Consider the following 13,147-nt stretch of genomic DNA (forward strand, 5'->3'; position numbering starts at 1 on the left):
AGTCAATTCTCGAGTGTATAATGAGTAAAAAAAACCACGTCATACGCTTTTAATATCTGTTTAAAATGAATTTCTCCATCTCCATGTAGGTAAAAACTAAAAATGTAAAACTATATGTAAATACGCATAATACTGCAGAGTTCGTCGATAGATACATAAGCTACATTTTATTATGCAACAAACTGCACACGTCTTAAGCAACTTGTTCTACACTCGCGAATATTGTGTTAATTAATTGGAAAGTCGTATGTATATATACATACTACACTAACTATAGTTACTTTAGTTCAGGATGTAGTTTGAATATTTTGGTGCATTTTTTTTATAGTGTATATTATATCATGAATAATAGCTTCTTTTTTAACACGATATTTATTACATAATATTGTCTTTTTATATTACACTAAAAAAAAAACTGCATTTAAATAATATTCGCATTTGATTATTCGATTTTCCAATTTATTAACATACCTACTTTAAATAAATATACAATTATAACGAATAATATTCCGTTAGGAATTATCACTCCTTGTGTCTTTCGTAATGATTTATGTGAACGTAGTGAGGCTTTTCATCATAGCTTATATTTTATAATATTGGTACGAATTTTTCTATATTAAATAATTATTGATGATGCATCAATCTTGTTCAAATTTTTGATATCATATGTTATATTATTCTTAATCGTTACGCGCTGAAAAAGTTTTATTTATCATGTATCACATTATATTTGCAATTTCCGGGTGATTTTCGACTTTTTTTTTATCCTCGACCCAACTCTGTATATAGTGATATGAAAACCCCTAATCGATTTTTAAAATCACAAATCTTGGATGATATCATATTTGTAACCACATTTGTTTTAGTCAAACCGAATAACTAGAATTAGATTTTTACATACATATTTTCTATAATGTGTAAGTTATATTTACCATCATAACTGTAATGGTAACGATAATAATTGTAATTTGTGTATCTTACATCCCCCTCTTGCTCCAAAACGAATGCATATTAAAAATATTTGGCGCACGAAAATGTTTTGAATTATTAATAAGTTTAATAACGCGGCATCGATGTATACAATTTACATACCGCGAAATTGCTATATACCTACGTACGCACGCCAAATATTGGTTTCGGTTATATTTATATATACGTACTTAAGGATTTCGTGATCGTCGATCACTACCTGTCACAGTGTATACGCATCGTCGAAATTGAAATACAAATTTTCTCTCAAAACACGTCATATTTATAATTTGTATAAATTACGGTGAATGACGTCATTTCTAGGTCAATTAGATTATTTACTAAGATTGGTGGTCTATAATGATAAATCTCAAATGAAACATTAATTGTTATTTTTATTAATTTGATTGTCTTATTACTTAATCTAATAAAAAATTGGGTTAATTTAAATTAATAAAATAGGTGCACAGTATAAATAATTATTTATTGGTGTAATTAAGATTACCATGGCATTTAAAACTACACAAAATTTCCGCTGCATTACAAAAATATTTTTAGCGTTACAATCAGTGTTACAGTTGCGTCGATTGAAGCCCTAATAGCCAGCTGTTCCTTGTCCTGCAGTCTCACGTAGAGTTATTGTTATTAGTTATTATCCTATCTTTAATTTTTTCCATGTTTTCATCTAGTTATATAAGTTTTTTGTTTTATGGAGAAATTTACGTTTCAATACACCATATTCTGAACCTGATTCAAACATTTGACAGGTACTTATATTATTTAAAATTAAATAAATATTATCAAATTAAAATTATCTTATATAATTTATATAGGTCGTTTTCATACAAAACAATAACTACAAATAAATTACACATTTGGTATTAAGACACGAATAAAATTTACCAGCTTTGAGCTTTGAGAATTTTTCGTTAGTCAACCATAATATTTTTAACGTTTGGTTTTCGAAACAAATAACCGATTTTTACCGTTAGTCTTTGTTTTTTCAATAATTTTACCTTTAAAAAAGATAGTTACTTTTTTGTCAATTAAACACAAATAATATTTAATATTTATTAATATTTTTAGTATTTTTTAATTCATTTTTAATCTCCGACTTTCCTTCATTGTCATGATTTCAACACTTATAAATTCATATATTGTCGCCTCTCTCTCGTTAATGTTTATATTTTTTTCGATTGCTGCTCTAAATTTTTCTTAATACTATATATGTAATAAAATAAAACTATAATGCTACAATTTAATTAAAATTTTATTTAAACAGTTTACAAATAAAACAACTTATAAATACAAATGATTATAAAAAATGTACTAGTCGCACACACAACTTGACAGAATTTAAGCGGAGATACCAACTAATAAACTAATAAACCATTCATATTATTACTTGGGTTATAGCTAGTAGGATTTTCGCTCGTCTATCTACTTCCGTCGTGATATTTTTAACAAATAAAACTTTATTGCATATACATTTATCATTGGATATTCTTGAATGTCGTTTTTGCCGATATAAACGAATTGAATATCATTTTCCAACTAAACTTGTAATTGACGTCAACTAGCGGGAAATGTTTACGTTTACAACATTTACCACTTTACATCATTTACCGTAAAACATAATACGCTATGATGCTGCTCATAACTAAACAATAGATTTTTCAATAACGTCACGAGGAAATAAATATAATTTGTTACGAATTATGTAATATAGTATTATATAATTAGTAGAGAATAGATTTTTAGGTTCTTAAAAGTTTAAAATGTTAACTAAAAAATTCTAAAATATTCTCTTACTAATCAATAAAAAAATTGATAAAATATGCATTTATGTGTTTATTTATTTTTAAATTAAATCACTATCATTCAGCTTTTTAAGTTAAGTATAATATATTTTATTTGTAATGTTAAATATTTGTATGTATTATTCTTGGGTTTAACTTAATTTGAATATTAGATAAAAAAATAATCTTTTTAATCAATAAGTGTAGTATATCAATTTTAAAAGTTCAGTGTGACCAAGATTAGATATCAATTTAAAATCATCTAAACAAGTTATTTTAAACGATTACAATTATTTTTATAATATTTATTTATATTATAAAATAAATCCCCATTATTCCAAAAGTGGACAATTATGATTCTTTTTTATACAATAATATGTACTAAAATATAAAAATAAGTTATAAATATTCTTTAAACCACAATATATATTAAAATATGCAAAATTAATTTTTTTCTAAATTTTTTTTAATTTTTTACCTCTAGCTGAGCTGTATAAATCTAGTTATATATATTACATGAAAACTGAAAACCCAAAAATCCGTTCTCCAAATTTGTGTATGTGTCAATTTATTTTCAGTTCAAACGTCCATTTGTCCCTTAACGTTAAATTTTAATGTATTACTCTTATTCCCCATAGTATCTGCAGTTAGGTATAACGATAACATAATATCATTCGTATTTATCGTATACTTAAACATATTAAGCCGTATAATGTCATAATAATAATACATTCATTTGTGATTTTGTGTGTTCTGCATGCTTGTATGTCAAAAAACAGTTACCAAGATGTTTCTGTTTGTAAAAATAAAATAAAAAATAATAATAAACAATAATAGTGAGCAATTATTATTTTTGGTTTTTATATTATTTTCTCGAATACGAGTTTTAACCGGTTTCGAGTTTGGTTATCGGATTGCTAAACTATCGTTTCGACTACCAGTAATTGTTAAACTAGAAAATTGTATGCTATACCTGTATATTTTTTTTATAATTAGTGTGTGCACCAATAACCTTCTAATGGCTAATCATACTTTTTAATCGCATATTTTCACTGTTTTTAATACACACTTGCGTAACGACGCCAACGGCATTTGACGTAGAAATAGCCGTCGTAAAAATTGAATTTGCGGAGTCGGTCTGTTGACTAAATAAACAGTCGTCTTCGTACTGTATTCCGTCTGTTTCGCCGAAACGTTTAGCGAAATTAAAAAAGCTAATTTGTTGTGATGCTAAATTTGAGTAAACAACTATAGAATAAAAAAAAAAAAAATTAAAAAACGTCAAATCGTTGAACCACAAATAAACGCTGCTATCAATACATTTGACGATTTTTTTGCACGATGCATTTCCGAAATTAAAAAACAGAAAATAATTACAGTCGTGCACAGTGGTTCACTCAAAAACTATAAAGTTTTCGTTTTATTTTTTTTTTTTGTCGTAATTTTTTAAATTCACAATATTGTGTGCACGTACTATATAAATATATGATGATCTATATGTGTGAACAAGTTTATATTTGTATGGTTCAAATACGAACAGGTACCAATTGTGTACATTTTTTTTTTATTACTATTGACGTTAAAAAAACGTTATTAAAAATAACAGATTTTTATACTATAATATATCAAGAATTCTGAATAAAATTAATACTTAATAATTGAAGCTCGTCCACCATGGTTTGAGTTGGAAAAATGTCCATGGAATTATAAATGTCAAATTATTTAGGTCATATACCAAAATATCAAAGACATGCATCTTATTTACAAATCCAAAATGGTGGAACAAGATTTATTTGATACTCGAATAACTCGTCTTAGTGTATAGTAGTATAAATGTTTATATTAAAAATTGAATAGTTCGCAGGTTACAATTATTCATAAAATAGATCCATTAATTTGTATACATAATTATCGACGTAAACTGTACAGTTTGACCACATACAGCAATGCTATAATTTATTAACAAAACATATAATAGTAAATAATAATAAGAATACATGTATTTCATAATTAAAAACAAATATATAACTAATAAGCAATGTTATATTCATTTGAATTGAATATATAAGTGACAATGATTAGAAACGAAATATTGGATAGAGTATATTTTTGGAATAATCTACGTTTATTCATTGTCGTACTACGACTACCCTTAAACTTAAAAGTTTAAATCCATTCAAGCTCGAAAGAATCTGATTTATATATATAAAACCTCAGCGCACCTTACCTAGCGCACCTTACCTAGCGCACCTTACCTTCTTAGAAAATTTGTGCCTCTGCTGCTGAGGCATACTTTCGACAATATGTATAATAATTTATAAAAAACTCGACGTATGATCATCGTCTCTATTTATCGACACAAAAAAATTCAAAACTATGCACGGTCGGTTTACGGTTTAGATAAAATGTAGTTGTGACGTAGTGATGGGTCGGTCATCGAGTGGCCACTTAATTATATTGTATAACCAAAATGTAATATTTTGATACATAGATTTACGCTTTCTTATGATACGTGATACAACACGCAGGAGCGTGGTTTTTAATTTTTTTTTATTTATGTATTTTGCCTTAACTGTGCACGCAGGACTGAAAAAAGTGTTCCCATGTCTTGCCTGCGGCAAAGTGTTGTGCTCAAAAGCAAGTCTGAAGAGGCACGTGGCCGACAAGCACGCGTCCAGGCAGGAGGAGTACCGGTGCGCCATATGTGAACGGGTGTACTGTTCACGCAACTCACTGATGACGCATATCTACACATACCACAAGACGCGGCCCACGATGCTGTTGCCACCACCACCGCATCATGCGCCCCCGCCACCCACCACCCACTCCGACGTCAAGTTCTAGTATTCGATATTCAAAGGTAAGTAAATAATCCACATTAAAGGTCTGGTGCATCTTGTACCGTAACGCTATAATCAACATCACTGACGAGTTACGTCAACTCCTATACGGGGGGGGGGGGGGGGTAGTGGTAGGTATGGATTGATACGTAATAAGGTGATAAAAAATATGTTTTTCTTCAATTTTGGACAAAAAACTCAATCAACAGATAATTCAAGTTTATGAGATTACATAGTTTTATAATTTACAACTTATACATTTCATCTAACATACTCATACTTGCATCGAATTATTCAATGTTAAAGGATTAAGATAAGCTGATATCAATTAGCTAAATGTTTTTTACTTAGAAATAGGTACCTAAAATTTGACTTAAAAAATAAAGTGCCGCTTTTGAATACAAACCTCATAACAATCCGCGTGATAGGCTAAGAAAAATATTGATGGATAAGAAAAAAGTCTAATAGCATTCTGCATTATGTATTTATAGACAATTCAGAGGAAATTGTGAAAGAAAGAGGTAGATGATGATGGTATGACCAAAACTCATAGAAACTTGTTATGCCAGGACAAGAAGATAAATGAAGAAACTAGTCACGCACTAGTCGGCATTACATAATTAAAAATTAAATTATTATCCATAACGATTTATTAATTATTAATTTTGCTTTATTTTTATGAATTATCAAATATATTTTTAATCAGCATTATATTATATTATGCTAGATATCTAATATTTATTGATATTTATTAATTTTAAAATGAAGACATAATCCTTATAGACTTTGATCATTGGTTAAAACTATCAAGTTTTTTTTATCTAATACTTTTTTCTCTAACTAGATTAAGTGTTTAGGTACGATTTATTACTTATAAATATTAATTATTATTACGGAAATATCACAAAGATACAGATATTATAGATTTACACTAATAGTTTTACGTTACAATGTATATGTGTATTTTACTACAGAAAAAACTAAAATGTTTTATCATATTTAAGTGTTTCATACACACTATATAAATACAGAAATATAGGTTTACTATTTCTTAAATAAATCTATATACTATAAATAACACGTAATAAATACCACATGGAAACCTCACCAAATACCCATAATCATCATCTCTTAATCTTTTATAAAAACTCTCTGGCTCTTTTCAAAAGCAAAAAAGCCTCTAGCTGTACCCATTGGTATTTATTTATTGCAATAAATCTAATAATATTAAAAATATACTTAAAGATCTTAACTTAAAAGATAATGCCCTACAAGGTTACACTATATATTATGATTTTACAGTAAAAAACACGATATTTAAAAATATGTAAAACAAATCTCTTTATAGGTATACTTAAAATACCTAAAAATTCAAAATAAAATGCAATGTATAAATATTATTTCATACCGAACAGATTTAAAATGTGGTCTATAATATACACAACTATATCTAAAAGAAAAAAGAAGAAGTAAAATGTATAATATGGATATGTATCATATCCTTTATGTTATTATTCCATAAAAACGTACAAAATTTCGAGTACTCACTTCCAGTATAATATAGACAATAGACATGTATATAATATGTATAGAGCTGAATGGTGCGTGCGACAAAGGTCAATTCCGAGCGAAACGTACGATTAAGATCTGTCGTTTAGTTTTTTTTTTTTTTTTTTTATCGCGAGTACAAACATAATATGCGATCGCATGCATGTCATGGGCAATAAACAAATCATTTCGTCTGCGTTACATTCGGCTGATAAAGCTGGTAAAAAGACCAAATTCTGTTTTGTCGGCTGTTCATAAAGAATATATTATTAGTGCCTATAGTAAAATGTTTATTTGTTTTCGTTATACTTTAAAGCTTCGAATTTTAACACAAATTCTCAGAACCAATTTCCGAGAATTAACTATAGTCTGTAAAGAATACATATAAATGTGTAACGTATTTAGATGTTAAATTGTCAAATGTTTAAATACAAAACTATAACTTAATATTTTTGCTTACCATCATTTTTGTCGACCCCTGTGTATATATAATAGACATTTTATACCGGTCATTCGGTCAAAACTAGGATAGAATACATAATTTATCTATGGTACGTGATGGTTGATTTTTAATGGTTTTAAATTTTTTCAATCATACGCACCCTGCACGGCTGCACACCTCTGTCCCACAAATACCGGTCAAACGTTAACTGTTTACTCAATTCCGGAAAGAATAAATATTATCACAATCCCGGTAATTTCAGACATAGTTTTACGAAAATTAAATGTTTAATATTTTTATTGTTAAATTATGGCTCATACATTATAATTAATAATAATGATGATACGATTATGACGAAGAAATATCTACTACTTTTACTTATCCCTAGAAAAAACAACACCATGAGTATGTGATATTGCATAGCCTTCACTATTAAAGAATGTGCAGTAGACAACCAATTGTTAACTTTATTGTGTAAGAATAATTGCTCGATTGACATTGTATTCATTCTGAAGTCACGCAACCAACAGCACCCGACCTATAGAAAAAAAATGTTGTTAATTTAATGCATCCGTTAAATTCATATGCGTTAAAAAATTATATAGTTTAAGTTAACTGAACAATAAACGGTTTAAATGTGATGATTAAAATGTCGATTTGAAAACAATTCATTAAGCGCTAAAATTATAATAATAGTTATTACGTTTTAAAAAAAATAAAATTATCCGACCATTTATACCTTAGCGTTTTATAAGTATGACATTTCTAATCAGTAACATACTAAAATATTCGCATGGTGATTCAAGCGTTACAACCATAATATAAAACTAATAACATTTAATGAATTAAAGATGAACCACTGAACGGCTTTTTTATCAATTACATTACCGAAAATTGAGCTTATATTATGTTAAATCTCCAAATTTCTCAAAAAAATTTACAACGAATTTGTTCGCAAAATGCATACTTAATGTATGCTATTTTAGTTTGATTCATGATTTTATCGTATTAATGTATTGCGTGCAATAACCTGTAATCTATTAGTCAACAATTTAACGATTACAATAAACCCACGTAATAATATTTAATCAATCAGCAATCTATACTCAAAATTCCAAAGCAATTAAGGACCTTTAAAATACTTTCAATTCAGCATAAATGATTTCCATGTGTAGATAATTTACAGTGTGAATAAATTTAATGTTACAGTAAAATATGTAAAAAAATTGTTTCTATCTTCTTACCGAAGACTGTCCCAATCGTACGTTTTATTTTAAAACAATTTATAATATATATATATTATATATGTATATAATATATACATGTTATAATATTTACTGTTTATAAAATAATCGTTACAAATTATTACTTTTAATACATACAATTTACATACCAAAAGGAATTAATCAAGTCTCATTGGAGCGGGGGAGAGGGGTCACGGATTGCGTTTGTTCCCCATCGTCCTTCCTCAAAACCGTCACCGATATACAGGATGACACGCCGCGTGTGTCCTCTCGCACCACTCGCTCACAAATAATTACGAGTATATTTATATAATTTTATAATACTATGATAATACTCCTCACCACCATCTCACGCCTAAACGTTAAGATTCGCATAACGATTTGAATACTCAATTATGGAATTTAATAAATCAACTTTAAAAATATTTACATAAATTAATTCTATAAATAGGGTATCTCCGTTTCGAAGTTTTTTTTTTTTTTTTAATTAACGCAAAAATTTTAATTTAAATTTTTAATTTCCATTTTAAATAAAATGCAAAAATAATGAAAACAAAAATTGTTCGTCTCTTTTAACTACACCGATAACGATAGTATTGTTATTAATAATAATAATAATAGTGATAAATCGTTCCGTTCGATGATGTTGGTATATAGGTACACGTCATTAGAGTTTAATACAACGTAAAATCATGCGTTATTATTTAAGACAATATTATATTTTATACGATCGGAATTTGTTTTCATTGCGTTCGTCTCCGACAGGGTATCAGATACTTCCACCGCCAGCCAACGGCGGCATCAACGAGCCACAAGACTGTCCGCACTGCCGACGGACGTTCAGCTGCTACTACTCGCTGAAGAGACACTTCCAGGACAAGCACGAGCGGTCCGACACGCTGTACGTGTGCGAGTTCTGCCGGCGGCGGTACAGGACCAAAAACAGCCTGACCACGCACAAGAGCCTGCAGCACAGGGGCTCGGCGGTGGCGCTTAAACGTCTGGTGAAAACGTTCGCCGCAGCAGCCTCGTCCGCCGCCGCTACTGTCATCGCAACGCCAACGCCGCCGCCGCCGCCGCCGTCATCGTCTTCGTCGTCGTCCGAGTCTCCACCACCGAAACTACGGTCACGGTCACCACCACTGGTCGTCTGCAACGGTTGCCGATCGTCGTCGCCGTCGTCATCGTCTTCGTCTGCTCCGTCTCCGTCACCGCCGCCCGCCGCCCGCCACCTACCGCAAACACGGTATAGGCGAATGACATAATATTAATTTAAGCTGGTCAACCGTTCATATTACGGCGCTGTCGTCGTCGTGATACGTAGCCGGTGCAGTTGTATGACGTTTATGACGCGACGAACCGTACAGTACCTATACAATATTCTATATAATATTATTAAGTATATTTATATATAATATATATATAATATTATAATAGTTTAGCGTATATATATTATATATATATGCGCACACACACACATACATATTATATCATTATCATTATTATCAAACACCTTTGTTGTTGTTGTTGTTGTTGTTGCTGTTTTTGTTGTGTCGGTGCCGCCGCCGTCACACCGGAAACGACCGGAAATGCACACGGCGAAAACACGTGGGGCGTTCGTCCACCGTTCGTTTCCGGTGCACCAGGGTCTTGTGTCATCTGAGTAGTAGTATCTTAGTAGGTAGTAGAATAAATTAGAAGTAGTTATTAGTATTATTTATAATAACTGCAGTAGCCGCGTTGAGCGTGTGGGTGGTTTGAACTTTTTCGGTTTTATTTAAAAACTATTTTTTTTTCGTGTAAGTATATAATTTTTCTGACCTGTGGAGAAAAATATGGTTTTTTCCCACGCCATTTTCCCGCCAAAAAAATGGCATTTTTAATATATTATAAATTAATTGTATTGGTATAATAATTCTTGATGAAACAAAAAAAAAAAATAACAAAAAAACGTTATCTTATATATTTACTTTTTGCGTACTTGCAATTTGACTGACATGATTGATCTACATAATTTTTTTTTTTTATTATTATTATTTTAAATTTAATGAATCTATATAATTATACTTATAAGGACATATCATTATAAAATCAACAAATATTATTATTATTATTATTATTATTATTATCATTATTCCCATGTGTTCTCGTAATAAGTTATTTTTTTCCCGTATACGGGGAAGACGGAGAAACATGCACATAGTCCGACAGTAAAACAAAATATTATACATAAAACGATTTCCTTTACCGTGTATACAAACACCAACGACACACATAGTTTGATGAATGTTTGTTTATTATTATTTATACAAATATTGATGGTATACTAGTCTTCGTTTTTTTTGGATTTAAGTTTTTTTCTATTATTAGTGTTGGGTGGGTATAAAATACTTCTTTGAGGCAAAACTATCAACAAAAAAATAATAATAATAACAAAAATAAATATACTTAAACAACCAACAACAACTGACTATCATTTTATTATTCGATGTACACAAAAAAACTGTATAGGTGTCTCTTTTGAATTATTTTATTAATATATTATCATTATACATGTGATCGGTTATATATTATTAACATGAACGATATATATATTATATATTATAATAACGAAGGGTCTTAACTTACTATTTAGAAACCTGAAAAATATATATATATTATATATATATATATTTATTATTAAATTCACATTATTATTACTCTATATATTTACACACACATTTTCTACTGTTATTACTACGTAATAGTTTTCGTTCGTTTTTTCTTTTTATTTTTTACAGTTGATGATATTCGTTGTTACACACTACATATAATATATATAATAGACTCTAAAAAATAATATATAATTTATACAGACTGACTGCAGAAACATTGGGTATTATATTTCATTATTTAGTTTTAAAAAAAAAAACAATAATAATAAAACACACATTCTGTTTAAATATTATATTATCAATTATATATTTGCATTGTTAATCCGTTGAAATAATTATTATTATTATTATTATTATTATTATTATTATACTATATTAAATACAAACTCAAAGTAATAGTACATTTCAAACAATAACCGCTGCCATATGTGATCAGTTTTTCTTTTATTATTTTTTATATATATATATTATATATATATTGTAATATTACATAACATGATATGCAAATATTATTTTTATTTTATCAATGTACATTCCGATACCACTAACATGTTATTTATTTTGTACAATTAAATACCCATGTAAATAAATTATATTATTAAGTTATTTGAAATGAAAATTGAAAACAGAAAAGAAAAAAAAGAAAATACTGTGTTTGTCTATTATCTATTTGTTACGAAGACACTTGTTAGTTCAATGGTAACTTTCACGGCATTTTAAAGCACAACGTTTTTTTTCATTTTTTAAAGTTTATTTTATTGACCTATGTTTTATTTTACTTTATTATTATTATTATTATTATTATTTTTTTTTTTTAACCTTGTATTACCGTCATTATATAGTTATTAATAACAATTTTTGATTACATAAACTTAGTACAAGTTCAGTGTAAAAGGGTAGATACTGTGCCAATTTACGAAAATATTTTTTTTTTCTAAATGTTAAGCGTATATAAAACGATTTTTGAATAATGTAATATATAGTTTTGACTTTTGTCTGTATAATGATTATGTTTATTAGCATTGTGTAATGCGATCAAATATTCTTATGTTTTGTAGATATGGTTAAGATTTATTATTACAGTATTATATACATGCATAAATATTATATATGTGTATGATGTAAGTATATATTCGTATATGATATATAAGGACATAGCGCACACACGATTTATATATTGAATTTTAGTGGCATTTTTTTCGTTTGGCCTGAATAAAGCCCGCGAGATTTACGTGTGAAATAGTAAATAAGAATCGAAATTCAGTACAAAATAACTAGAAATTTTCAAAAAATAGTTGAACTTGTTGCTCAATAATATTTAGAGACGGTGTTTAACAGCAGTTTTCAACGAATCTGTAGTCTCATAAAACTTATATAGTTTTTTTTCCAGATTAATTTTTGTTTCACTTATTGGTTTTCTTTATTTTTTTACATATTATATATATACAACAATTTATTACAATAGATTTTAATTTACAGAGTAAATGGGCATTAGACAATTGACATCCGTTTTCATCGACAGTATAATATTTAATATCTGTTCTGTTTTTTCTCATCATCTACAGCAGACACAAATGTTTTTATTATTATATTACGTGATTACCATTATTATTATTATTATTATTATTATTATTATTATTATTATTATTAT

The 13,147-nt window shown here is 28.3% G+C and overlaps 2 protein-coding genes across 3 annotated transcripts in view; both read left to right on the plus strand.

Annotated features, from left to right (window-relative positions):
- LOC112599399 (broad-complex core protein-like) overlaps positions 1–9,694 on the plus strand; it is an 83,857-nt gene extending 74,163 nt beyond the window's left edge. Inside the window, exons 7-8 of one of the 2 annotated variants that reach the window (XM_025346343.1) lie at positions 5,353–5,628; positions 6,100–6,214. In XM_025346343.1, coding sequence (XP_025202128.1) covers positions 5,353–5,612 — 260 coding nt within the window. In that variant the 3' untranslated portion in view covers positions 5,613–5,628; positions 6,100–6,214. Of the gene's footprint in view, positions 1–5,352; positions 5,629–6,099; positions 6,215–9,607 lie in introns of those variants that run through there. The other variant, XM_025346336.1, reaches the window with a different exon arrangement.
- On the plus strand, positions 9,535–10,276 carry LOC112600633 (protein tramtrack, beta isoform-like). The gene has a single exon (XM_025347919.1). It carries the CDS (start codon positions 9,535–9,537, stop codon positions 10,105–10,107), a length of 573 nt encoding a protein of 190 aa, XP_025203704.1. The 3' UTR covers positions 10,108–10,276.
- Positions 10,277–13,147: the final 2,871 nt, after the last annotated feature.

The sequence above is a fragment of the Melanaphis sacchari genome, unplaced genomic scaffold, assembly GCF_002803265.2.
Source record: "Melanaphis sacchari strain LSU unplaced genomic scaffold, SCAv2.0 Contig0_pilon_pilon, whole genome shotgun sequence".
Classification (NCBI taxonomy): Eukaryota; Metazoa; Arthropoda; class Insecta; order Hemiptera; family Aphididae; genus Melanaphis; species Melanaphis sacchari.

Coding starts and splice junctions, on each gene's coding strand:
- LOC112600633 (XM_025347919.1), top strand. CDS start 9,535: ATGCGTTATTATTTAAGACAATATTATATTTTATACGATCGGAATTTG.